Genomic DNA, 25,967 nt, shown 5'->3' with positions numbered 1-25,967 from the left:
AACTGACTGGCCATTAGGTCCCAAGGATTTGCCTACCTCTCTGCTGCCTCCAAAGAGCTGAGATCACTAACTCACGTAATCACACAGAGTTTTGGGACTGAAACTCGGGTCCTCATGCTTGAAAGCCATGCACTTTACCAACTGGGTTATCTCTCCAGCTCCAGTAAGAGGATCTGAACAAGGCAACAAGACCTTATAGGAAAGCAGGTAGGATATATTAAGCCTGTAATGTTCAAGTACCTACAAAGCTGAGGAACTGGAAGCAAGTTTGGGCTATAAAGTGAACATGGTGAGTACTCCAGAATGAGACCTTCTCAAAACAAAAAAAAAAATCATATGGGAGGATTAAGAGCATAACTCTGGATGAAAAGTATAATCTCTGAGGAAGAAGATAACTTGAAACAAGGAAGTATTTTATATAGGTAAAAAGGACAGAGTGGAAGCCTGAGATGACTTAACAGTTAAAGACACTTACAAAGCCTGTGGACCAGAGGTCAGTTCCTCAGGACAAACATAAAGCCAGATGCAAAGACCCTCATATGTATGTGCATATACACGTGGATAGATGAACTGATAAAGGATGAGGGAGGAAGACAGTGACCATTTTCAAGAAGCTCTAAAACAGATCAAGTCTTTTGTAGTTAACCCTAAGAATCAATTAAGCAGAGCATAGTGATAAACAGGCCTATAATCCTAGGAATTCCAGCAACTGAGGTGAGAGATCTCAAGTTCCAGCTCTCTCAAAGGGAAATACACACACACACACACACACACACACACACACGCACCACATACGCCCAATTTCTCAAACAGAGATACTATTTCTGAAATACAGAGCACTTATCATTTTCAAATATAAATCCTGTCTTATAGCTCATGTACTATGTATGATGTCTTCAGAATATTAGCTACATTAAAGGCCCTGACATGCCCATTCTCTCTGCCTCACTCTCTTAAATAAACTCTTTCTAACCAAGGCCAAGTAACACCACCTATTACAAGCTCTGTGACTGTGAGAAATAATGTGCTTCTTAGAAAGCAATTGAAGAATGCCCTGAAAATGCTGTTCACTCCCACTGGACAGAGACAGCTCATGGATAAGAATCACTGTTACTCAAATAAAATAACAGGTACCTTCTAGTTTGGCAAATGACCTTCAGAATATATACACACAAAAAAAAAACTGGAGTACTACCAGGCACAGTGGCTCACACCTTTAAATCCAGCACTCAGGAAGCTGAGGTAGAAGTCTGAAACCAGTTTGAGTACAGAGTAAATTCCAGGATTGTCTGAATGAGGGGAAAGAAAACAAAGGATAGTGTATTTTCAGAACAATATCAACACCTGTTCTTGTCACTCTTGTGAATGCTACTGTAATAATGAGATCACAAAGGTTGACCTCTTTAACATAGCAAAGTCAAAGAGCAGTTGTTTTGTAAAATATACCTCCGAGGTTAGGACTCCTTACAACATGCTCCTCCAGACAAAAAAAGAGCCTGCATATCCATGACCTCATAATGCCTGGCACTACCTACACAAGACCATCATAAGAGGAGGAAAAGATCATAACATCAAAATAAAGAGACTGATTGAGATGGGGAGGGGATATGATAGAGAATGGAATTTCAAACGGGAAAATGGGGGGGGGGAGTATTACCATGGGATATTTTTTATAATCATGGAAAATGTTAATAAAAATTGAAAAATAAAATATACCTCAGAAAGGACAAAAATTAAAAATACAGATGTAGAGCCGGGCGTGGTGGCGCACGCCTTTAATCCCAGCACTCGGGAGGCAGAGGTAGGAGGATCGCCATGAGTTCGAGGCCACCCTGAGACTACATAGTGAATTCCAGGTCAGCCTGAGCCAGAGTGAGACCCTACCTCGAAAAAAAAAAAAAAAATACAGATGTACACAAGGTAAAATGGCACCAAACATATAATTAGAATACCTGAAGTGAAATGGCAAAGACACATCAAAATATTTGATGACTGTGACTTTTGTAGAATTCATTAAACAGGGCTGAAGGGATGGCTTAGTGGTTAAGGTGTTTGCCTGCAAAGCCAAAGGACCCAGGTTCAAATCCCCAGGACCTACGTTAGCCAGATGCACAAGGGGGCACAGGTGTCTGGAGTTTATTTGCAATGGCTAAGGCCCTCCTGGTGCACCCATTCTCTCTTTCCCCCATCTCTCTGTCAAATAAATGAATGAGTAAAAATAAATTTTTTTAAAATAAGAATTCATTAAAGATACCAGAGCCATAGATTCAGGCGGCTCAAATGATCCCAACTGAATAATAAAAGGATGTTAATACAAGCTTAAGAACAGAAATTCATATAGGGAAATGAGATAAGTCATTGTGGTGGTTTGATGCAGGTGTCCCCCATAAACTTAGGTGTTCTGAATGCTAGGTTCCCAGCTGATGGAGATTTGGGAATTAATGCCTCCTGGAGGGAGTGTATTGTTGGGGGTGGGCTTATGGGCTTTATAGCCAGTTTCCCCATGCCAGTGTTTGGCACACCCTCCTGTTGCTGTGGTCCACCTTATGTTGGCCAGGGGGTGATGTCCACCCTCTGCTCATGCCATCGTTTTCCCCTGCCATCGTGGGGCTTCCCCTCAAGCCTGTAAGCCAAAATAAATCTCTTTTTCCCAGAAGCTGCTCTTGGTTGGGTGATTTCTAACAGCAATGCGAACCGGACTGCAACAGTCATTTTGTGAACAAACATTTGACCCCTCAGCAGTCACAACAGAAGATTATTGAACTGTATTTTCTTCAATATGGAAAAGATGGGAATAAAGAATCTCTACCAATGATCTGGGTGTGGTGGTACAAGCCTTTTAATCCCAGCACTTGGGAGGCAGAAGATGGAGGATCGCCAAGAGTTTGAAGCCAGCCTGAGATAATGAATTACAGGTCAACCTGAGCTAGAGCAAGACCTTACCTCAAAACACACACACACACACACACACACACACACACACACACACACACACAGAGAGAGAGAGAGAGAGAGAGAGAGAAAGAGAGAGGGAAAGAAAAGGAGGCCTGGAGAGAGGGCTTAGGGTTAAGGCATTTGCCTGTAAAACCGAAGGACCCAGGTTCAATTCAATCAAATTCAATTCAATCAAAAGGATTCACATAAACCACGCAAACAAGGTAGCACATGTCTGGAGTTTGCAGTGGCTAGAGGCCCTGGCATGTGCATTCTTATCCCCCTTATCCTTTCTCAGAGAAGTTTTTAAAAAATTCTTTAAAAAATTAAAGAGTGAGTCAGGTGTGGTGGCACATGCCTTTAATCCCAGCACTTGGGAGACAGAGGTAGGAGGATCGCCATCCTAAGACTACACAGGATATTCCATTCCAGGTCAGCATGGGCTACAGTGAAACTTTACCTAAAGCCCCCACCCTCAAAAGAGAAAGAAAGAGAGAGAAAGAGAAGGACTGGAGAGCTGGCTGAGCAGTTTAGGTGGTTGCCTACAATGGCAAAGGACTGAGGTTCAATTCCCCAGGACCCACATAAGCCATATGCACAAGGTGGCACATTTATCAGTAGTTGGTTTGCAGGGTTAGAAACCCTGACACAACCGTCTATCTGCTTCTTTCTCTCTCTCTCTAATAAATCAAATAAAATTTTGAAAAGCAGGGGCTGGAGAGATGGCTTAGTAGTTAAGGTGCTTGACTGTTAAGCAAAGGATCCAAGTTCAATTACCCAAGACTCACGTAAGACAGAAGCACAAGGTGGTGCATGCATCTGGAGTTTATCTGCAGCGGCTGGAGGCCCAAGCAGGCCTCTTCTCTCTCTCTTTTTCCCCCTTTCTCATAAAATACAAAAAATAAAAATAAGAAAAAAAAGGCTAGGCGTGGTGGTGCACAACTGTAATCCCAGCACTTGGGAGGCAGAGGTAGGAGGATTGCTGTGAGTTCAAGAACAGCCTGAGACAACAGTGAATTAATTCCAATTCAGCCTGGGCTAGAGCAAGACCATACCTCAGAAAAAGAAAAAAAAAAAAGGAAAGACTGCCAAGAGTGGTAGTGCATGCCTTTAATCCTAGCACTCAGGAAGCAGAGGTAGGTGGATCACTGTTAGCTAGGACTCTGGTAGAATGCCAGCAAGTATGAGGCTCTGGAAGGCTACCAGAGTAGAAAGTAAGTTAAGGTACAAATAATTGGTATAAAATTGATGTAAATTGGGTGTTGTGGTACATGCCTTTAATCCTAGCAATTGTGAGGCAGAAGTAGGTGGATCACCATGAGTTCAAGACCACCCTGAAACTACATAGTGAATCCAGGTCAGCCTGGACCCCACCTTTAAGAAAAACAAAAAACAAAACAAAATCAAAAAAAAACAATGATATAGGGGACTTGGGAATTGGCTTAGTGGTTAAGGCAACTGCCTGCAATGCCTAAGGACCCCAGTTCGATTTCCCAGGACCCATGTAAGCCCGATGGACAAGGGGGCACATGTATCTGGAGTTCATACACAGTGGCTTAGAGGCCTTGGCGTGCCCATTTTCCCTCCCTCCCTCCCCCCTCTCTCACATAAATATTTTTTTTTTAATGATGTAAAAGGCCCTATGCAAAAATGCTACAGAAGCAACAGGAAGTAAATGAAAAGTAAAAAATGCACAGAAGCCACTAGAAAGAAGTGTACTCACAGGAATGAGATACAGAATGGGACAAAAAAAAAAAAAAAAAGTAACAAGGTGAAGGAGAGCTATCAATCCAGAAAGGCCAAACAATTAAAACTATGAGTAAACATGCTTAGAAGTGCCTGGATGTGTTGGGAAAAGAACAGTAGTTTAATCTGACTGTAGCCAAGAGTACAGAGCAACAAGAAACAAAAGGAATTAGAAAACACTGAGGCCACCGAAGTTAGCATTTTCATATACTTGTTTATCAGGATATCACTTGCTTTGGAGGAAAAACAAGAGAGAGATCCTCCACATGATCTTCTGAACCTCCTTTCTAAGGACACAAAGAATCTTAAATTACAATTCAACAGTGAATTTCTGATGGGCTTCTGTAAAATCTCACTTGAATTTCCAAGGTATCAAATGTTTACCAGTGCAAGGACTTCAAGTTAAATTAATCTGACCTTAACATAACACAAGACACATCTATTTTTTCAAAGTGAAATTAACAAGAGGAATGAGTAGGAATTTAAAACTCAGGGTACTCATGCTTATGACAGCTAACAAGTTTATTACAAATAAGGTAACTTCAAATCTTAAAAGCTTGTTAATGGACATTTCAGCTTATAGTCTTCAAACCCCTTATCAACTATTAACCCTGGCCTAGTAACTCACACCTGTGTCCCAACTACACAGGAGGCTAAGGTGGAAACATCACCCTGGGCAACATGGTAAGACCCTTTAGATCACATCCCAGAACAATGCTTGTTCATTACTGAAACCATTAAAAGTGAGTAGCAGGAAGCTTTTTCAGTTAAGGCTGCTTGACTGACTGATTTGAGACAAAGTCTCATGTAGGGAGCTAAGGCTAGCCTTATCCTGATCCTGATCCTCTACCTACCAAATACTGCAATTACAAGCATGCACCACAACATCCAGCTAGAATTTTTTTTTTTTTTTTTTTGCATTTTTCGAGGTAGGGTCTCAGTCTGGTCCAGACTGACCTGCAATTCACTATCTGGTCCAGACTGACCTGGAATTCACTATGTAGTCCCAGGATGGCCTCGAACTAACAGCAATTCTCCTACCTCTGCCTCCAGAGTGCTGGGTTTAAAGGCGTGTGCCACCACACCCAGCTCAGCTAGAATTTTTCTTTTTTATATTTTCATTTGTGTGTCAGGGCCTCTTGCTGCTCCAAGATACATGTGCTACTCTTTACATCTGGCTTTACATGGATGCTAATAAACTGAACCCAGATCAACACACTTCTCAAGCAAGCACCTTTTAACCATTCAGGCATCCTCTTTAGCCCTAGAAAGACCTTTATGTTGTGTTTGTGTTTTTATGGTTGTTGTTGTTGTTGTTCCCCCCAAGCAGGAGGGTCTCACTCTAGCCCAGGCTGACCTAAAACTTACTATGCAGTCTCGGGGTGGCCTTGAACTCACTGCGATCCTCCCTAGCTCTGCTATCAAAGGCAGGTGACAACACACTCCACTAGATTGACTTAAAAAAAAAAAAAAAGGTTTTTTTTTTTTGCCATTTATTGTTTCCAGGGGTTGGGGGGAAAGGGCATGACAAGCCCTCTAGCCACTGCAAACAAACTCCAGGCACGTGCCACCATGTGCAACTGGCTTATATGAGTTCTCTAGTACCCAGGTAAAGCCAGATGCAGAGGATGGCACATACATCTGGAGTTCATTGGCAGTGGCTAGATGCCATGGCATGCCAATTCTCATTCTCTTCTTGCAAATAAGCAAATATTTTAAAAAGAGATTATAATACCAGACAATCAGGGATAGGCTCAACTGCAAAGCCTCAATTCCCCAGTACCCACATAAAGAGATACACACAGTGACACATGTATATGATATTCATTTAGTGTTTACATATACATACAGGCAAATAATTATCTTTTTTTAAAGGGTGCTAAAAGCCAGGCATTTACACATAGATACAAGCAAATAATTTTCTTTCATAAAGGGTGCTAAAAGCCAGGCATGATGGTGGGAGGCAGAAGTAGGAGGATCACCATAAGTTAGCCATAGCTTCAAGGCCACCCTGAGACTACATAGTGAATTCCAGGTCAGTCTGGGCTAGAGCAAAATCCTACTTCGAAAAAACAAAACAACAACAACAAAAAAGAGAGAGTACTAAAGACAACCATCACATTAAATTTTCTTAAAAATTAAGAGACCTAGGCTGGAGGGATGGTTTAGCAGTTAAGTCGTTAGCATGCAAAGCCAAAGGACCCAGGTTCGATTCTCCAGGACCCACGGTTAGCTAGATGCACAAGAGGGCACATGCATCTGGAGTTCATTTGCAGTGGCTGGAGGGCCGGGTACACCCATTCTCCCCCTGCCCCTCCCCCTCCCTCCCCCCCAAATAAATAAAATACATTTTTTAAAAACCAAGACACCAAGCCGGGCATGGTGGCACCCGCCTTTAATCCCTGCACTCAGGAGGCAGAGGTAGGAGGATCACCTTGAGTTTGAGGCCACCCTGAAACTATGTAGTTAATTCCAGGTCAGCCTGGACCAGAGTGAGACCATACCTCGATTTAAAAAACAAAAATCAAGAAACCAGAGTGACATGGTGACTCATATCTTGGGGAGTCAGAAGACCAGGAAGAACCTCTACAACTTCAAGGCCAGTGAGGACAGTGCAAATACCACATCCATCAACAATTACAATCAAGAAACTGGGGCTAAGGAGATGGCTCAGCAGTTAAAGGCGCTTGACTGTAAAACCTACCAACCAGGTTCTATTCCCAGTACCCACATAAAACCAGATGCACAAAATGAAGCATGTATCTGGAGTTTGTCTGCAGGGCAGGAGGTCCTGGCACATCCATTCATTCTCATTCTCTCTCTCTCAAATATTTAAAATAAAATAAAAATCCAGCTGGGTGTGGTGGTGGCAGAGGCAGAGGTAGGAGGATCACTATAATGGCAGTCTAGGACTACAGAGTAAATTCCAGGTCAGCTTGGACTAGAGTACAACTTTACCTTGGGGGGGGGGGGGATCCAGGGCTGGAAAGTTGGCTTGGCACTTGCCTGTGAAGCCAAAGGACCTAGGTTCAATTCCACAGTATCCACAACGGGGCATGTGTCTAGAGTTCATTTGCAGTGACTGGAGGCTCTGGCACACACATTCTCTCAGTCTGTCTGTCTCCCCTCCCTCTCTCTCTCTCTGTGCTAGCATATAGAGACTGGCCCATCATCAATATACTACACAATATATCTATTTACCAATAACAGTAAACACCCACTATGTTCTACAGAGTAACCCAGTAGACAGGTTAAGAGAATGTAAAGAACTTCCAGCACGCAAAATAAAGCTCATAGGCTGGAGAGATGGCTTAGCAGTTAAAACGCTTGCCTGAAAAGCCAAAGGACCCAGGTTCAACTCCCCAGGATCCACATAAGCCAGATGCACAAGGAGCACACCGATCTGGATGAAAGTTCATTTGCAGTGGCTGGAGGCCCTGGCATGCCCATTCTCTCTCTCTCTCTCCCCCCCACTCTCTGTGTGTGTGTGTGTGTGTGTGTGTCTCAAATAAATAAAAATAAAATACTTAAAAATAAATAAAAATAAAGGTCACAAGAACTGTAAGCACTAAAAAGCCAAAGGATGGGGAAGAGTATTGTGGAACTCAGTCTTCAGCTATGGCACTCATGAAATGACAGCAGCTGTGGTTACTTGCACAAGACTAGACCCATCAACATTCCAATGCAGGTGGTGGAGAGCTCATGAGGCTGGTCCACCATTCTTAGGACATAATGACAGTTAATGGTTGCAGGTGGAAGGGTCAGTCATTTTCTTCAATGGTGCAGCCACTGGTAAGTTGCCCATGTGCCAGGAAATAACTTGGCATCCCTGCTCATGCAAGTAACCCTTGTAATTAAATTCAGTGGGTCACCAAAAAAAATAAAAAGACATCAAAGTGGGACTAGTTGGAATGAGAGGACAAACTTTAGATGAACTAAGTAAGTCCACTATCGAGTAAGAATCTAAAATAATAACAATAATAATAAATACACTAGATGGACTGGGGAGGTGGCCTAGTGGTTAAGGCACTTGCCTGTAAAACCTACGGACCCAGGTTTGATTCCCCAATAGTCACGTAAGCCAGATGCACAAGGTGGCACATGTGTATGAAGTTCGTTTGCAGTGGCTACAGGCCCTGGCATGCCCATTCTCTGTCTCTTATCTACCTCTTTCTCTCTCTCTCAAAGAAATATTTTTTAAAAAAACACATTAGACAAAAATAAAAATACATTAGACACATGTATAAAATTATGTTTAAAAATTTAAAAATACGTTGGGTGTAGTGGTGCACACCTTTAATCCCAGCACTCAGGAGGCAGAGGTAGGAGAATCACTGAGAGTTTGAGGCCACCCTGAGACTACAGAGTGAATTCCAGATCAGCCTGGGCCAGAGTGAGGCCCTACCTCAAAAAAAAAAACAAATAAACAACAACAAAAAAAATTTAAAATAGGACTAAAGAGATGTCTTAGCAGTTAAGTGTTTGCCTGTGAAACCTACAGACCGAAGTTTGGTTTCCCCAGTACCCAGGTAGCCAGATGCACATGGTGGCGCATACATCTGGAGTTCATTTGCAGTAGCTAAAGAGCCTGACACACCCATTTTTCCCCTCTCTCTCATATAATAAAAGTATTTTTTTTTAAGAAAATAAGAGCTGAGCATGGTGGTACACACCTTTAATCCCAGCACTCAGGAAGCAGAGGTAGGAGGATCACTACCCTGAGACTACATAATGATTTCCAGGTCAGCCTGAGCTACAGTGAGACCCCACCTTGGGAAAAATAAAATAAAATAAACCAGGTATAATGGTGCATGCCTTTATATCCCAGCACTTGGGAGGCAGAGGTAGGAGGATCACTGTAAGTTCAAGGCCACCCTGAGACTACATACTGACTTCCAGGTCAAACTAGGATAGTGAGACCATTCCTCAGAACAACAACAACAAAAAAAAAATGTATATACATATATACACACATATGTATTAACAATTTAAAAATTATACTTATTATACAATATGCACCAGAATCTTAACTCTTCATCCTAGACTCCCTTCAGACCTAAGTCCTAACTGTTAAGGGAAGCTTACACCACACAAAGCAGCACAGCACTGAACATGGAAGTTTATGATGCCAGCACACAATGGGTGAGACAGAAGAATGAAGAATTTGAGAACAGCCTGGCTACATAACCAGACCATTTCAAAATAAATAATCACAGGAAAATCCATTAGCTTATTAATACTGAAACACAGAGGCAACTATTACATCCAACCAGACACTCTGACAGCATATGTAAACAAAGACGCCATAATCACTACATCAAACCTAGGAAGTATTCTGAAGAATCTGTTGGGGTTAAAACCCTTCCTGGAGAGGGTGTGATGGCGCACCTGTTTAATACCAGCACTCACTTGGGAGACACAGGTAGGATTGTAGTGAGTTCAAGGCCACCCTGAGACTACATAGTGAATTCCAGGTCAGCTTGAGCTAGAGGGAGACCCTAATTGGAAGGGGGGGGGGCCTTTCTAGGCAGAATTGACAAAATTGGTCTATCATTACTAGTCTAGTGGACCTTCATGCATACTACAATGATTTGAGATCATCCTTGCCCTCAGCAAACCTAGAATTCAGCTGAGTAAACAAAATTCAACACATCAAATACAAACTATAACCCAAACCCGAAGAAAAAAAAAAAAATCAGAAGGAAGCAAGATGAAGGAGTAAGGGGAAGTTGTTCTAGCTTACTCCATACAGAGTACATTCTTGTTTGAGTTAAATAAGGAGAAAGGGCATGTCATGTCAGGTTGTCAATGGCAAGTGAAGTGAGGGAAGATGAAAAATAAAAAGTAGGCTGAGATTTTGGCTTTAGTCTATCAAATTACTTCTACAAGGTCAGGTGTGATGGGACTTGGGAAATGGAGGTAGATCACAAGTTCCAGTCCAGCCTCAACTACAGGAAGCCCTGTCTCCAAAAAAAACCAGAAAAATTTCCTCTGAAAACAGGGAAATTTGTTAGTACATTTGCTCATAAGGACCCCCATCATACACTTAGGAGAAAGAGCTCCCTATATTCTGTAAATAAAGACTAAGTCAATTTTGTGAAAGCCACAAACCAAAATAGGTACAAATTTTGTCAATAATAAAAAAATATTTTTTAAGTCTGCAGTGTATCTGCACGGGACTAACAAGCTTAGCAGGACATACATCAAGAAGAATGTCACATGTTGATGCAAATCTGTTAAAAGTATTAAAAGATAAAATTGGCATCCAAGTTCCACTACCAACTAGGTAATAATTTATAATTACAATGGACTATGCATTGCATCTTCAACCCCCCCCTTGACAGATGCCCACTCCTAACAATGAGAAACTGCAAAATACCCACTATAATCTTCTAAAATTACTACCTTATACTTAGCGCTTTGAGTTTTTGTTGTTGTTTTTTTCCACTGCCATTATAACCACTGGGTCTCAAAAACACCCAATAGGGGCTCGAGAAATGGCTCAGCAGTTAAGGAACTTGCCTGCAAATTAATAACCAGAGTTCGATTCCCCAGTACCCCCACAAAGCTAGATGCATCTGGAATTCCTTTGCAGCAGGTGAAGGCCCTGGGGCACTCATTGTGTCTCCCCCTACCCTATCCTACCCTACCCCCTTCCTCTCCTCCTCCCCCCTCCCTCCCTCTCTGCTTGCAAAGTCAAGCAAGGTGGTGCGCATGCCTTTAACACCAGCACTCGGGAGACTCAAGGAGAAGGATCAATGTGAGTTCAAGGCCACCCTGAGACTACATATTGAATTCCAGGTCGGCCTGGGCTAGAGTGAGACCCTACCTCGAAAAGCAAACAGAAAACAAAATGAAAAATAGGTATTACTCATGCCCGTTTTGCACATAAAACAAATGGAGGCCTGGAAGATTATGTGACTAGCCCAAGGACACATTGCTACCAGTGGTAGTATGTAGATTTTCAAGCCAGCAATGTCATCTTTGCAAAATGTTGTCTTTAAAATAGGATCATATAGCGCTGAAAAGATGGCTTAGTGGTCAAGTCGTTTGCCTGCAAAGCCTAAGGATCCCAGTTCGATTCTCCAGGACCCACGTAAGCCAGATGCACAAGAAGGCACATGCATCTGGAGTTCCATTCACAGCAGCTAGATGCCCTAGTATGCCCCTTCTCATTCATATTCTCCCTCCTTCTCCCTCTCCCCCTCCCTCCTTCCCTCCCTCCCTCCTTCGCTCTCTCTCTCAAATAAAAAAAAATATTTAAAATAGGATCATAGAACCTGAACTAGAAAACAAATTATTTCAAAAAATTACTTAAAAACTTACTTTCCTTAGTGAAAGCACTGATTTTGTCCTGCCCTATCTAGCCTCCCATCCATCTTTGAATTTTGATTAATTCTACTATAATAGTTCCTGGCACATGAAACATCAAGAGTTCACAAACTTTTTTAAGTAAATGGAAAAAATTTAAAGCTGAAACAGTACTTTAAAATTTTTGAAAATCTTTCTTTTAACTACCCATTGAGGAATTAAATTTTGCAGGTGTTCCTAAGTCAGCCGGAGGAACAGACACACAGCACACACTTCATGCAAAGGTGGACAGGTGGACATCTGTCCTGACAGCTTGAAGGGCTCCAGGGTAGCAAGCATGGCAATATACCCTTGGTAAGGCAGCTGGATGGGAGCTCTGAGATAGATTAAACAATCATAAATAAAAGGACAAATATCTTTTAGAAAGGAAAAAAAAAAAAAGGCCTGATCAGAGACAGACTAAAAATGAGCTGAGGAGACTTAACTATTCACAATCTTGAAAAATTGGGGGGATGCAGATGGAAACAAAGATATAACTCAATTATGTTTTTATACATAATTTTATATATTCTGAGTAAATTCTGTAAATTGGTACCTGCATAGGAAGGAAGACATGCAAACAAAGCCCAGAGGCAACTGAGATTGTGCAGTCACTCAAGCTTAAAATAAAACTTCCCAGTTCTACAATGATAGATAACCACACCAGCTCCATGGTTAAACATGGAGCAAGGATTAGAAAGGTGTTTATTCTGAAGCTGTAATACTGATACAGCTATGTAATATGTATACATATATGAAAATAAAGCTCATCAAGACCCTGTACAATGCATTATTCCTAAACCTGTATGAACTCCTCTCCTCAATCCTAATTTTCTTCCCCCCAGTGTAAATGCGACACACAAGGCCTCATATACAGGCCTCTTGCCATTTTCTAACACAACCAGGACCTTTGTTCCCAGCGTCGGTTTTTTAACCCACTCCAATAGCTCTTTCAACTTTTTACCACTTATTTTTGTTTTCTTTTGAGCGAACACTCAGACTCTGGTTTTCAACGAGCCAGGTCTTTAACAAATTGAAATGCCAAATTTACCTAATATGCGTCTGAGAGAGGAATAGTAAGTTGGACACACCACCACAGGGCCTTCGGGCCGAGGAAAGCCTGGAGTCGGGTGACTTGGCAGCCCCGGTGGGATCGCGAGCGCGGACCCGGGGGGAGGCAGGACAGCGGTTAGAGCCCTCGAACAGATCCACTGCGCTGCCAACCGACCCCCGTGCCCCCCACGTTGACACAGGCACACACACACTCCGGGCCCGACTAACGGAGCGACTCAACCCTACCCTCCCCCGGGCCAAAGAACACGCATTTCCTAAGCCAAACAAACCTGGCCGCGAGGAAGAGCCCCTTCCGCCCTCCCGGGGCCGGGCGTGCCGGGATAACGCTCCGCTCCCGTCGAGGCCCGCAGCCCGCCCGGCGGCCCTGCGCGTCCCCATCACCTTCCCTCCGGCTAAGCGGGGGCCTGCTCCGCCGAGGGAGAGAGCGGGCTCGGACGCGACAGGCTTCCCCGGACCTCCCCTCCGTGACCTGCCTCCCTGCGGACGAGAAACCCGCTCACGGGCGCCGAGGAAGGCAAAGAGGGCTTTGCTCGGACGGACCGACGGACAGACGGCCTAATAGGTTTTATGTAATGCACGCATAAATACATTAATCGCCTGGCCCGCCGCGAGCGTTAATACGATCCGAGTGACAATTGGCCCGCCTCCCTCACCCCAGTCCTAGTTCCCGTCGGCGGCCGCCCGGCCCCCTCGGGGATGCTCTTCTCCGCAAGTTCCGCGGCCTCGCCCCCGCCCGCCCCGCGGCCCCGCAGGCCCGCCTCGCCGGCGCCGAGCCCCGACCCCAGCCTCAGCCTGCCCCTCACGGACGGGGCTCGGGGCTCGGGGCTCCGAACCCGCCCGCCCGGCCCTCAACCGCCGCGGGCAGGACCCCCTTACTGCGCTCGGCGGGCCCTCGGGCCTCGGCCTCCGCGGACCCGCTCTCCCCACAACAGTTGTCACTCGAGCTGCTCCCTACTTTCCATTTCCGGGCCGCGTCTCGCTCGGAGCCTCCCTCTTTCCCAGTTTCCGGGCCCCCCCACCACACCGAGTCCCATTTCCGGGGAACCCTGGCCGTCTTCACGCCGCCTTCCTTCCCCCCCACACCTGTACTTCCGGCCCCCCACTTTCTCCCTTTCCTAGACGCCCTCTAAGCTCCAAAGCCCACTTCCGGCCCTCCCCTCCCCGGACTCCCCAAGACCCGCACGCCCTACCCGGGGTTCCGCGGAGGGCCTCCTTCCTCCCTGCGGCGTCCGGTGAGGGGAGCCGGGGGAGGGGAGGGGAGGGACGGGCGCACCCTCCCCCACACGCACCCCGAGGCCGCCGGCCCCGGGCGCCCCAGGCCGCGCGCCGCCGCGCTCTCGAGCGCCTCGCCCGAGCCCGGTCCTTCCGCCGCCGGGAGCAGGCCCAGCCGGCGGGGGGGGGGGCCGTACCGCGACCCACGACCCGGCTCCCCGCGACTCTCCGTGCCAGCTTCCCCAGCGTCGGCCCCCTCGCCATCCCGCTCCCCCCGGCGCCTGGACCCGCCGCTCCCAACGGCGTCCCAATTTACCTAGTTTAGGCCCCAAAGTCTCCGTCCCGGACTCGGTGGCGCGGCAGCAACTTCCAGGGTCTCCCCCCCACCCCCGGCGCCGGCGGCGGCGGCGGCTCCTCAGGTCCCTTCAATTATCAGCTGCGCCGCAGCACCGCGCCCGCCGTGCGCCTCCGCCCGCCGCCCGTCCGCCCGCCGAGCCCGCCGAGCCAACCCTCGGGGAACTACTTTGTTTCCTCCACTCCCCCCCGCCCCCCGGCTCCGGCCGCTCGGGCTCGTCCGCGGGGCCGGCCCCGCTCGGCCTACTCGCAGCCCATCACATCGCCCCTCCCTCCCGCCCGCCCGCCCGCCCGCCCTCGTCTGCGCGCGGCCCGCGGCCCCGAGCGGCCTCGGCTCTCCTTCCGATCCCTTCGAGGGACCAGGAAGGAGACAGACTTCGCTCCGTATCCCTCCGCCGGGGTCACCCCTCCCCTCCCCTCCCCTCCCCCGGGGGTTGCAGGAACTAATTCCCCCGTCGGGTCACCCGGGGACCGGGCTGTGGAAAACGTCACGCACCGGGGATGGCTCGTGGAGCCTTAGGGATGAACGCGCAGCCCAGCCCGAGTGAGAAACCCACCTGCTAACTCAAAAGCGGGCTTGGCTGGAAACTAGGGCTCCGGGCTCCCTGACACCCCCCGCCTCGCCCTCAGCCAAGCCCCGCCCCTTCCTGGTCGTCCTAGCGACGGCGGCGGCGTCCCAAGATGGCGGCGTGGCTGCCCGACACGCTGTTCGAAATTGTGGGACAAGGCCCGGCGCCGAGCAAAGACTATTACCAGCTGGTGGTCACCCGCTCTCAGGCAAGTGCAAGCCGCGGCTCTTCACCCTCTCTCCGGGGCCGTCCTGCCCCAGCCCGGCCAGGCCCCGGCATCGTCCGCACAGCCAGGCCCGGAGCCGCCGCGGCCTGCCGGAAGCGCCCTGGGCCAGCCTGCAGCGACCCGCCGCGCCGCTCGGCCCGTCCGCCCGAGGGTCGGCTCCCTCCCCGGGACCGGTTCCGGGGTCTCCCCGCGGTGCGGTCCGCTTCCCTTCCCGCCTCCCCGGGCTTCCTACCCGCGGCGTCCCTGCTTGCGCGCCGGCCGAGCGTCCGAGGAGGAGCTGGCCGGGGTGGGCAGAAGGGCACGGTCCTTTCCCGTGTAGGGCTTACTGCGGGGGAATCCTTTCCAACCTCACGACGGCCTTTATTAATATACCACCACGGCCACATCGGAACTCGCTTTATCTCGAGTAGGAATGGATAATTGAGAGCTCTCCTCTTACCTTTTTGGGGAGCTCCTTCTGTCCCATGGAAAGTGTAAAGGGGTGGTACAAAAATGTTTCAGCTGCCTTTCGCGTAAGCCCCACCCATACTGACCTCTGCTTTACAGCAGTAGGAGCGGGATTTTGTTATCGCTGGAGTAAAGTAACCAGAGGGACTTTTTTATTCATATTTTATTTTTATTTATTATTTATTTGAGAGGGAAAGAGGCAGGCAGAGAATGGGCCCGCCAGGGCTTCCATCCACTGCAAACGAACTCCAGATGCATGCGCCGCCTTGTGCATCTGGCTTGTTTGGGTACTAGGGAATCGAAGTTAGGTCCTTTGGCTTTGCAAGCAAGCACCTTAATCGCCAAGCCATCTCTCCAGCCCTGTACCTTACACTTTTAATAGATCATGTTCCTATAACATGAAATGTGGAACCTTGTCATGTATTTGTTTGGATATGGCTATTGATGATTCCATCAATTTTTTCAGGAGCTCTTAAGCAAAAGAGTAATGAATTAATTTTTGTTTTATCTTTAAAAGTGCCCTTTAAAATAGTAACGAAGTGTACGTTTTACTTTTTAAATCTAAGAAGTATTCTAAACATAATAGCGACCTGTCAAATTTTCTTTAAACTCTTTTATTCTTTTTTCTTTTTCTTTTTTACTGTGTTGAGGTAGAACCAGGACATTGTGCTTTCTAGGCAATCACTTTTACCTTTTTTTTTTTTTTTTTAAATTTGGTGCTGGCAATTGTGCATGCAAGAAAAGCACTCTACCGCTGAGCTACATCTCCAGCCTAGGCAGTCACTTTAACATTAAGTTAGATCACCACCCCTTTAAGATTTAACAGAAATGTAACCAGGCGTGCCGACACGCACCTTTAATCCTAGCAACTGCCTAGTGTATTCCAGGTCAGCCTGTGCTAGACCTAGATCTTACCAAAAAAAAAAAAAAATTCTTGAAATGTCCTTTTGGAACTCTGACAGAAAGATCCCTGTCTTTTCCATTGACTTTAAGATCTATGTGCCTAATCTTCCATTTCTGACATGAGAGATAATCAAATATCAGTGTCTCCTCCAGGGTTATTTTCTATTTCCAACCTCTACAAGTAAGTTGCACTGTTCTCATTTTTACTTCACTGTCTTTTCTATGCTAAGTTTTTAAAATTGTGCTTTTGAACATTTTGTTTTCCTTGAGGGTCTGGCATCACAGGTATATCTCACGCCCTCTGATTTTGCAAGCCTCGTCCATCATCTAGTTGAGTACTCACTTAACTTCTTATCTAGTAAGTGAGCCAGGCTGTGCTGCCCGTAGGTTCCCTCCAGGTGCTTCGGTTGCTGGTGCTCTTCAGACTGTCCTCTAACTACTCTGCCTTAGGAAAACTTACCCTTGATCACTCAGTATTCTTGTTTCCGCTTGGTTTTTTGAGACAGGATCTGATGCAGCCCACCCAGGCTGGCCTAGAACTCCTTATATAGCAGACTCTGTCCTTGGCCTCTTGCTCAACCCTGCACTCACCTCAGATGTGCTGTGATTACAGAGATGGGCCCCAAAGCCTTCATTCCTTTAAGATATTTTTTCTTTTCTTTTTAGCAAGAAGGGGAGAGAGAATGGGCGTGCCAGGGCCTCCAGCCCCTGCAAACAGACTCCAGAGGTATGGGCCACCTTGTGCATCTGGCTTACGTGGGTCTGGGGAAATCTAACCTGGGTCCTTAGGCTTCACAGCCAAGCACCTTAACCGCTAAGGCATCCCTCCAGCTCCATTTTGTTTTCTTTTCTTTCTTTCTTTTTTTTAAGTAACATATCAAGAACTGGTCTTTATTTTAGAGCTTATTCTTTCTGTCACTACCTTCCATGTAAAATCCTTTTCAAAGTCTAATCCCTTTTCTGTATCAAGCACACTAATGAGAGTTCTGCTAATGAGAGTTCATCTCAAATCTGATTGATTTACTCTCAATTTTTTTAACTTTTTATTGACAACCTCTGTACATATAGGTAATATATCATCATCATAAATACCTCCCACCCACCCCCCTTTATCCCTTTGCTAAATCCTCCTTTCACTGAATCACTTCTTTCCAACAAGTCTCAACTCTACTTTAATTTTTTTGTTTATTTATTTACTTGAGAGTGACAGACAGAGAGAGAAAGAGGCAGAGAGAGAGAGAATGGGCACATCAGGGCCTCAGCCACTCCAAACAAAGGCCACATGCATATGCCACCTTGTGCATCTGGCTTATGTGGGTACTGGGGAATCGAGCCTCGAACCGGGGTCCTTAGGCTTCACAGGCAAGTGCTTAACCACTCAGCCATCTCTCCAGCCCTGTCTTCTATTTTATTGTTATAAAATGTTAAAATGATATCCTATTATGCAGGTCTTGTGTAGGTAATGTCAGCCTTTGTGACATCATGAATACCATACCCAGTTTGTGTCTGGAAGACAGTATTGCAAAGCAATCTTCCCCTTCCTTTGGCTCTTACATTTTTTGCCACCTCTTCTGTGATGTCCCTGTGCCTGTTCCTGAGCCTTAGAGAGGTTGTAATAGAAATGCACCCTCAATTTAAAGTAAAATTTTTGTAAAAATTAGTAAGCTCAAGGCTGGGGAGATGAGATGGCTCAGCTCTGAAAAGCACTTGCTTGCAAAGCCTGCTGCTAGCCAGCCACAAAAAACTAGCAAGCCCAAATATGTGTGTGTATGTTATTTTATTTTTTGGCTTCAGAGTCAAAGGCTCTTCAGGATAGGATCTCACTCTAGCTCAAGCTGTCCTGAAATTCACTATGTAGTTTCAGGGAGGCCTCAAACTAACAGTGATCCTCCTACCTCTGCCTTCCAGAGTGCTGAGGTTAAAGGCGTGTGCTACCAGTTTTCAGTCTTAAGAATATTATTTTAGGGCTGGAGAGATGGCTTAGCAGTTAAGTGCTTGCCTGTGAAGCCTAAGGACCCCGGTTCGAGGCTCGGTTCCCCAGGTCCCACGTTAGCCAGATGCACAAGGGGGCGCACGCGTCTGGAGTTCGTTTGCAGAGGCTGGAAGCCCTGGCGCGCCCATTCTCTCTCTCTCCCTCTACCTGTCTTTCTCTCTGTGTCTGTCGCTCTCAAATAAATAAATAAAAAATTTAAAAAAAAAAAAAGAATATTATTTTAGGGGTTAGAGAGATGGCTTAGCAGATAAGGCATTTGCCTGCAAAGCCAGAGAATCCCAGTTTGACTGTCCAGGACCCACGTAAGCCAGATGACAAGGGGGCACATGCATTTGGAGATCTGGAGTTGGTTTACAGTGTGGCTGGAGGCCCTGACATGCCCATTTTCTTTCTTTCTCTCTCTCTCTTTTCTTTCTCTCTCTCTCTTTCCTCCTCTCCTTCTTTTTTCCTCTCAAATAAACAAATATTTTTTAAAAGAGCATGTTATTTTATAACCACAAAATAACTCTTTTTAATACTGGAATCAAGACATTCAGTAAGAGTTGTTCTGACATAAATAACTATTAAAAAGCTAGAAGTGAAGCCAAACCTTGTGACTCACACCCATGATCTCAGCCTTTGAGAGGCTGAAGTAGGAGGGTCACAGTGAGTTTAAGGCCACCTTAGACTATAGAGGCAATTCCAGGTCAGGTGGGGCTACAGTGAGATCCTGCCTCAAAAATCAAGCAAGAAAATAATTACAGCCCCCCCCAAAAAAAAAAAAACCCTTAGAATTAAAATGTGTTTTTTAAAGAAAATGGGCCAAGTGTGGTGGCACACACATGCCTTTAATCGCAGCAGGAGGCAGAGGTAGGAGGATCACTGTGAGTTCAAGGCCACCCTGAGACTACATAGTAAACTACAGGTCAGCCTGAGCTAAAGTGAGATCCTACCTCAGAAAAGAAAAAAAGAAAAGAAAAAGAAAAAAGAAAACGGTGCCTGGAGAGATGGCTTAGTAATTAATGGAGCCTGCAAAACCTACGGACTCATGTTTGACTCTCCAGGTCCCATGCAAGCCAGACACACAGTGGTGCATGGGTGAAAGGTCGCACGTGCACAAGGTGCCACATGCATCTGAACTTCGATTGCAGTGTCTGGAGACCCTGGCACACCAATTCATTCTCTCTGTCTCTCACATATAAAAGCAGGGGAAAGGCAGTCTGTTGGGCTTGCCTCAAAAAAATATAAAGAAGGTCTGGAGGGGATGGCTTAGCAGTTAAAGCATCACCTGCAAAACCAAAGGACCCAGGTCCGATTCCTCAGGACCCACGTAAGCCAGGTGCACAAGGTGGCACATGTGTCTGGAGTTCATTTGCAGTGGCTGGAGACCCAGGAGCACCCATTTTCTCTTTCCCCCCATCCCCTTTCTCTCTGTCAAATAAATAAAAATTAAAAAGAAAAAAGAAAGCCGCTATGTAATGGTGCCTTTAATCCCAGCACTCTGGAGGCAGAGGTTAGAGTGTCACCATGAGTTTGAGGCCACCCTAACACCCTGAGACAACATAGTGAATTCCAGGTCAGCCTAGGCTAGAGTGAGACCTTACCTGGTGTAGCAGACACCTTCAGGTTTGATGAGATGAACTTCCAGACCAGGCACAGTTATGGAGGAAGGGATTTATTGAAGTTTACAACCAGAGGAAGTTCCATAATGGCAGAAGAAATTGGCCTGCTTTAATGGGACCAAACAGAGAGAAGCACAAGCCTAAAAGTCAAAAGCCACACAGCAGGCAACACACTTCAGGAACTCCAGCTAGCACACTTTGCATATCTTTAGACTGAAATCTCAAATCTACCACCACACCTTAAGATCCATCCAGAAACACTGCCTCTAGCCAGGTGGCTACAGATCCAAACTACAAACTAATAAAACACTGAATATATTGCGGACCATCTATTCAAACTACCACACCTGAAAAAACCAAAACAAACAAACAAAAAAACATTTTTATTGACTTATTTGTGAAGGGAGAGAAAGTATTGGTGTGCCAAGAACACTTGACCCTGCAAATGACCCCCAGATACATGTGTCATTTTGTGAATATGGCTTTATGTGGGAACTGGGGGATCAAACCCAGGCCAGCAGGCTTGGCAAGCAAGCACCTTTAACCACTGAGCTATCTCCCCAGCCCTAAAATGTGTTTATAGGTAACTGCCTTTTAATTTTTTGTTCATTTTTTATTTTTTTTATTTGAGAGCGACAGACACAGAGAGAAAGACAGTGGGGGAGAGAGAGAGAATGGGCGTGCCAGGGCTTCCAGCCTCTGCAAACGAACTCCAGACGCGTGCGACCCCTTGTGCATCTGGCTAACTTGGGACCTGGGGAACCGAGCCTCAAACCGGGGTCCTTAGGCTTCACAGGCAAGCGCTTAACCGCTAAGCCATCTCTCCAGCCTGGTAACTGCCTTTTAAAAAACCCATGTCCACGTAGCCGGGCGTGGTGGTGCACGCCTTTAATCCCAGCACTCGGGAGGCAGAGGTAGGAGTATTTTGCAGGATTGCCGTGAGTTCGAGGCCACCCTGAGACTCCATAGTGAATTCTAGGTCAGCCTGGGCTAGAGTGAGACCCTACCTCGGGAAAAAAAAAAAAAAGCCATGTCCATTCTGGGGCATGTACTACCATTCTCATATCTCTCCTTTATTAATGTCCATTTTGCCCTATATGAAAACCTTTTTTCAGCCGGGCATAGTGGTGCACACTTTTAATCCCAGCACTTGGGAGGCAGAGGTAGGAGGATTACCCTGAGTTTGAGGCCACCGTGAGATGACAGGTCAGCCTGGGCTACAGTGAGACCCTACCTTGAAAAAAAACAAAAATCTTTCTCTTTTTCTCGCCTCCCATCCCCTGTCTCTGCTCTGCTCTGCTGTGGGCAGAAGACAGTGAAAGCCAGCCTTGAGTTCTCCCTCTTGCCAAGGATGGCTGAGCATCTGAGTGTCCTGTGTCCGCCTTCCAAGTGCTGGAGTTGCTAGCATGCGCCACACCCTTTTTCTTTGCTTGGTTTGCGTTGAGTTTTTGAGACAAGATATCGCTAGGTACCCCTGAATGACCTTGAATGTGATGTTAACCACACTGACCTCAGACTTTGAGCAGTTCTCCCACCTCTGTCTCCTCAGTACTGGGATTACATATCTGCTCCCCCAAGCCCAGCCTCGTTTTTTGTTTTTTGTTTTTTTTTGGTTTTTTTTTTTTTGCCATTTTGATTTTAACACATGGAAGTTGACTTTGATGGTTGGAAGTGCAGCTCAATTGATAGTCTGGATTCAATGCTCAGCACAAAAAAAGTCCTAAAATGATTGTTAAAAGCCTCTTTTTCTTATTATTTTATTTATTTATTTGATAGAAAGAGGTGTAGGGAGAGGGGGAGAGAGAGAGAATGAGCGCGCCAGGGCTCCATCCCCTGCAAACGAACTCCCAGGCACTTGCGCCCCCTCATGCACCTGGCTTTCATGGGTCCTGGGGAATTGAACTGGAGTCCTTTGGCTTTTCAGACAAACGCCTTTTACTGCTAAGCCATCCCTCCAGCCCCTAAAAGTCTCTTGATGGTGTGGCGGCACACACCTTTAATCCTAGTACAGTGAGTTTGATGCTAGTTTGGAACTACCAAATGAATGCCAGGTCAGCCTGGACTAGAGTAAGACCCTACCTCAGGAAAAAAAAAAAAAAAAAAAAGCCTCATGATGCTTGCATTGCAGGCCTGTAAAACTAGCTCAAGGGAGGTGGAGGCGAAAGGATCTCCACAAGTTTAAGGACAGCCTAGACTACCGTGTGAGTCATCTAAATATAATGTGTATTTATGTGTGTGTACATATATCTACATACTTTTATTCCTTTTTTAAACTTTGTTTTTGAGACATGGTCTCTAGCCCAGACTGATAGCTTCAAACTCATGGCTATCCTCCCTCAACTTCCTGAGTGCTGGGATTATAGTCATAAGCCACTGTGCCTGGCTTTTTTTTCTTATTTGGTTTCCCATGGTAAGGTCTTGCCCTAGCTCAGGCTAACCTGGAATTCAGGATGTAGTCTCAGGGTGGCCTTGAACTCATGGTAATCCTCCTACCTCTGCCTCCCAAATCCTGGGATTAAAGGTATGTGCCACCATGCCCAGCCTTTATTTTTTTTTCTTTCTCTTTTTTGTTTGTTTGTTTATTTCTCAAGGTAAGGTCTTACTCTAGCCCAGGCTGGCCCAAAATTCACTATGTAGTTTCAGGGTGATCTTGAAGTCATAGTGATCCTCCTACCTCTGCCTCCCAAAGTGCTGGAATTAAAGGTATGTGCCACCACACCTGGCTTTTCTTTTTTTATTAAGTTTTTATACATGTGTATAATATATTTAATACATGTAGGTAATCCCTTTTGCCTTCTCTTTTCATATTTTCTTAAAAATTTATTTATGTGCATGCATGTGAGTGTGTGTGGGTCAGTCTCTTGCCACTGAAAATGAATTCCAGGTGCATGTGTTATTTTTCACACAGCTTTATGTGGGTGTTAGGAAATCAGACTTTACAAGTAAGCACTTTTAGCTACTGAGCAGTCTCCTCAGCCCTGATGTCTGTTTGTTAATGCCTGTGTGCATGTGTGACCCACTGAGTCCTGACCACAGCATTGCCTGCATGAGTGGGGATTATTGCCAGAGCATACGCAGCCTACCAGTGGCTACACCACTAAAGAAAAGCAACCTTTCTCCAGCAACCATTATCTTCTAATAACTCCTCGGGGCGATGGGGCCTTATGCCGCCACCATGGTAGACTGTTGATGGGCTGACATTGTGTTGGTCTAGTAGAGCTAACAGCGGTGAACTGGGAGGTCATGAATGTAACAGTCGCGTCATGTCCAGAAGACAGCATTCCACGGCGCTCCTTCCCCTCCTCTGGGTTTTACACTCTTTCAGCCTTCTCATCCAGTGTTTGCTGGGCATTGGAAGGGGTAACATAGGCGTGCCATTCAGTGCTGAGCACTCCACAGTCACTTATTCTCAGCACTTGGATGGGTTTTGAGTCTCCCCAGTATACACTTTTATTTTTTTTCAAAATCACTTGTTTATTTGCATGTGTGTGTGTATATACCAAGATCTCTTGTCTCTGCAAATGAATGCCCATCTGTTTTACATGGATGGCTGAAGAACTGAACCCTAGTCAGCAGGTTCTGCAAACAGGCATCTTTAACCACTGAGCCATCTCGCCAGCCTCTATATACTTTTTTTTTTTTTTTTAAAGGTATGGTCTCACTCTGTAGCTGACTTGGAATTCACTAGGTAGTTAGTCTCAGAGTGGCCTCAAACTCACAGCCACCCACTTACCTCTGCCTCCCAAGTGCTGGGAATACAGGTGTGAACCACCACACCCAGTTTACTTATTCTTATATAAGCACTCTCAGTGATCAATTTGTTGCCATGTAGCACATGCCTGTAATCCCAGCACGGAGGTGGCTATGGAAGAAAGATTTCAAATTCAAGGCCAGACAGGGTTAGATAGTTTGAGCTTGGTCTTGGCTACAAGGTATTACCATCTTTTAGAAACAAGAGTAGCTCAGTGGGGGAGAGCTTAGTAAAATGCTTGCCTTGCAAGTATGAGGACCTGAGTTCGATTCCCACAGCCCACATAAAAAAGCCAAATGTACATGCTTGTAATCCCTATACTAGAGAGATAGAGGAGAATCCTGGGCCTCACTGGCCAGCATGTCCAGCCTAATTGGCCAGCTCCAAGCCAATGAGAGACTTTTTCGGGGGGGAAAAAAAAAAAAGGCAGGCATGGTAGCACATGTCTTTAATCCCAGCACAGGTAGAGAGAGGAGGATCACCTCCATGAGTTGGAGGCCACCCTGAGAATACAGAGCGAATTCCAGGTCAGCCTGGGCTAGAGTGAGACCCTTCTTGTGGGGGAGGGAGGCAGGGCTACAGAGATGGCTTAGCAGTTAAGGCACTTGCCTGCAAAGCCTAAGGACCCATGTTCAACTCTCTAGGTCCCACATAAGCCAGACACACAAGGTAATGCAAGTGTGCAAAGTGGCATATGCGCACAAGGCGATGCACTCATCTGGAGTCGATTACAGGGCCTGGAGGCCCTGGCCTGCCAATTGTTTCTCTTTCTCTCCCTCTGCCTTGCTCTCACACATTTAAACAAGAGGGGGGAGGACAGTCTGTTGTGCTTGCCTCAAAAAAAAAAAGCAGTCAGTGTACCTGAGGAACAGTACTCAAGGTTGTCCTTTCCTGGCCTCCACAAGCACCTACGTGTATCCACAGAAAGGAGGGAGGGAGAAACTTTCAGAATATAGTTTGAAGCCAGTATAGTTTTAACTCTCAATCTGATCTTGCTAATAAGGATCTCGGGCTTTAAAAAAATGAGTATACTGCTTGCTTTCTTTTCTTTTTTTTTCCAAGGTAGAGTTTCAGTCTAGTCCAGACTGACCTGGAATTCACTGTGTAGTCTCAGGGTAACCTCCAACTCATGGTGATCCTCCTACCTCTCCTCTCAAGTCCTGGGGTTAAAGGCATGCAACACCACGCCCAACAGTATACTGCTTTGGAAATCAAAGATTTACCCACTTACTCCAGTTTTAATTTTAATAATGTGTAGATACTTTCTTACATGGGATCTGAAATTATTTAACGTGTGTGGTATGTACAAATGTGTGCAGATGTGTTTAGAGGGCAGAGGATAATACATATTTCCTTGAGATAGAGTCTGTCTCATAAATGTAGAACTATGGTTTTTTCCACAAGCCCTAGCCATTCTCGAGGACTGGGGTTAAAGACAGACATGTCCATGCCCAGCTGTTTACATGGGTCCTGGAGAATTGAACTCAAGCAGTCTCGGTTCTTGTTACGCTGTCATACTTGAAGCAAGCACTTTTACCCACTGATCCATCTCACCAGCCTAGAATTTTTAAAAATATTTATTTATTTATCTTAGAGCAAAACAATGGGCACATCAGGGCCTCTTGCTGTTGCAAACGAACTCCAGAAGCATGTGAAACTTTGTGCATCTGGCTTTATGTGGGGTACTAGGAAATTGGACCCCAGCCAGTAGGCTTTGCAAGCAGTCACCTTTAACCATGGAGCCATCTCCCCATCTCCAGATCTTAATTTTTTTTTTAATTTTTTTTAACTTTATTTATTTATTTAT

The 25,967-nt window shown here is 45.9% G+C and overlaps 2 protein-coding genes across 18 annotated transcripts in view; one reads left to right on the top strand and one right to left on the bottom strand.

Moving 5' to 3' along the window:
• Positions 1–15,923, bottom strand: part of Trip12 (thyroid hormone receptor interactor 12) — a 159,637-nt gene extending 143,714 nt beyond the window's left edge. For 14 of the 17 annotated variants that reach the window (XM_045147305.1, XM_045147310.1, XM_045147312.1 and 11 more), the window contains exon 1: positions 14,633–14,755. The gene's annotated coding sequence lies outside the window, so the exon portion shown is untranslated. Of the gene's footprint in view, positions 1–13,980; positions 14,092–14,632; positions 14,756–15,227; positions 15,259–15,904 lie in introns of those variants that run through there. The other 3 variants (XM_045147308.1, XM_045147307.1, XM_045147306.1) reach the window with 3 other exon arrangements.
• The window catches only part of Fbxo36 (F-box protein 36), an 81,330-nt gene continuing 70,442 nt past the window's right edge, over positions 15,080–25,967 (top strand). Inside the window, exon 1 of the mRNA XM_045147323.1 lies at positions 15,080–15,447. Coding sequence (XP_045003258.1) covers positions 15,352–15,447 — 96 coding nt within the window. The 5' untranslated portion in view covers positions 15,080–15,351. The remainder of the gene's footprint in view (positions 15,448–25,967) is intronic.

The sequence above is a fragment of the Jaculus jaculus genome, chromosome 4 (genome assembly GCF_020740685.1).
Source record: "Jaculus jaculus isolate mJacJac1 chromosome 4, mJacJac1.mat.Y.cur, whole genome shotgun sequence".
NCBI lineage: Eukaryota > Metazoa > Chordata > Mammalia > Rodentia > Dipodidae > Jaculus > Jaculus jaculus.
The sequence above is the reverse complement of the archived record's forward strand: the minus strand, read 5'-3'. Positions and strand labels throughout refer to the sequence as shown.